This window comes from Volvox carteri, assembly GCF_000143455.1.
Source record: "Volvox carteri f. nagariensis unplaced genomic scaffold VOLCAscaffold_1, whole genome shotgun sequence".
NCBI lineage: Eukaryota > Viridiplantae > Chlorophyta > Chlorophyceae > Chlamydomonadales > Volvocaceae > Volvox > Volvox carteri.
Window position 1 is genome coordinate 3,652,626 of NW_003307545.1, and position 2,160 is coordinate 3,654,785.

At 57.8% G+C, this 2,160-nt stretch overlaps 1 protein-coding gene across 1 annotated transcript in view; it reads right to left on the reverse strand.

Moving 5' to 3' along the window:
• Window positions 1-2,160, reverse strand: part of VOLCADRAFT_86216 (uncharacterized protein) — a gene marked incomplete at both ends in the record, with an annotated part of 16,936 nt that overhangs the window by 5,181 nt on the left and 9,595 nt on the right. Inside the window, 2 exons of the mRNA XM_002946145.1 lie at window positions 806-1,294; window positions 1,766-1,861. Of these exons, the coding sequence (XP_002946191.1) occupies window positions 806-1,294; window positions 1,766-1,861 (585 nt within the window). The remainder of the gene's footprint in view (window positions 1-805; window positions 1,295-1,765; window positions 1,862-2,160) is intronic.

Below are 2,160 nucleotides of genomic sequence, written 5' to 3' on the forward strand. Positions count from 1 at the left end.
GGGTGGGGGTGGGTAGGGAGGGGCAGTTTAACTGAGAGCATGAGGTGGGAGCGGGAAGAGGTGGGGGTGGAGGTGGTGGAGGTGGAACTGCAAGGCAAGCCTCATCAGACGCCTAAAAGTCTTCTGCAAGATCGCCAAATCTTTTATATAACCCAACCCTACGTCAAAAGTGGACTACACAAACGTGCTACATTCATACATACATGCAGCGCCACCCCCGGATGGGGGGGCTGCGGAGTGGCTGCGTAGAGTGTTGGCAGTCTGAGTCGGGGTCGGGAGCACACAAGACTAACCGACTTGTGCTGTGTGCTCCCGACCCTTGCGCTGTGTTTCGGCTTCGGCCCCCGGCTCTCGCAGCCCACAGTGTAATCTAAGTCATACGTACATACATACATACATACATACATACATACATACATACATACATACATACATACATACATACATACATACATACATACATACATACATACATACATACATACATACATACATACGTACATGGCCTCTTCCTGCGCCTCAGTCCCTCCATAACCCTCCACCACTGCATTCCCCCCGTCCCTCCAATCACTGACAGACGACCCCCCCACACACAGAGCTCCCCGACCGCAACCGGCCCCCTAAACACCCGTACATAAACACACATAAATACACACGCACACGTGCGCAAACATATTACATACATACAAAAGCACTCTTCCTTTCACGCGGCTCAGCTCATTAAAACACCCACCTCACCCCCTACTCCACCCCCCTCTAGAGCCAACACCCACCCACACGCACACCCACCCACCCACCCACCCACCTGGGGCGAGTCCGTACGGTTCGCCAGCACCACCGACACGGTGCTCGTGTCGCCAACCGCCGTAGCGGGCATCGCCACCACGTTATGGGACAAACTCAGCCGTGGACTCACACCCACAGCCACACAGGGCAATCGAAACGTTCGACCCGCCAATGTTCGAGCAGTAATCGTAAAACTCTGGGGGCCCACGATGGGTGGTTGGTACGACACCAACCGCTCCAGCGTTTCCCCGGGTAAAACGTGCCCAAACCCGCCATTGGGGCAGACGCGCAGGCCAGACGGGAGGCCCACAAAGCCAAAGGTTTGCGGCAGGCGGCCGGGGTTTGTGATGGCGAGGCGAAGTGCCGTACGCTCGGCCATGACGCAGGATCCAAAATCCAAGGAGGGCGGATCGAAGACGAGGTCGGTGTGGGTGAGCTGGGCGCGGATGCTGAAGGGGACTGGCAGTGTTTGGTCCGGTACGGAGAGGCGCATGGGGATCTCCAAAATCTGTTTCACAACCCCACACATACACACACGCACACACACACAATCACACACACATACAGACAAACGCACGGGGGTCAAGAGTGGTGCCGGGGGGCAAAATGGGGGCGGGGAGGGGAAGAGGTGAAAAAGGGTAAAGGAGAGGTACAGAAAGGGTGGGGTTGGGGATGGTGGCTATTGGGGCTTGTGGGCAAATACGGAGCAGGGGTTTTCGTGCCCCGGGGGGGTGTGTGTGGAAATACACAAGGGTGAGAGCTCAGGGTACGGGTAGTGTCTAGGGTTTCAGCAAGTAGGGCAACTTCTACCCGCAGTGCGCTCGCAGTGTGCGACTCCTTCCTTTCGATGATGCAGTCGTTGCCCGTGTGCCATTATCATCCTCTTCGCCACTTCCTTTCCACGCCACACCTCGTCAAAACACACACGCACACACACACACACGTCATTTCCCCCCCCCCTTTCCCCCCCCGGCCCCACCTGATCCTCCTCCGGCTCCACCAGATGACGCCGGCAAGCAGTCAGCAGTACGGGAGTGGGCTTGAAACGAATGGTGATGGGGAAGGAGTCACCCGCCTGGGGGATGGGGCAGAGGGTGGGGGATGGCAGGGGAAAGGTAGAAGTGTGTGTGTATGTGCGTGTATGTGTGTATGTATGTGTGTGTGGGAGGGGGGAAGGAAGGGGATAAAGCCTCGTGGCGGGGTGGCGAGTCACTCAAACAACACACACATAAGCACAAAACAACGCAACATCCCCCCTCACCCCGGGGGTAAGGGAGCGGGGCCGGGGGTGAAGGGGGCCCCCGCCGACATGAAGGGGACTCCGCAGCCCGCGTCTCCATTTGCCGTTCTCCTCCCCCCCCCCTTCCCCCCCTT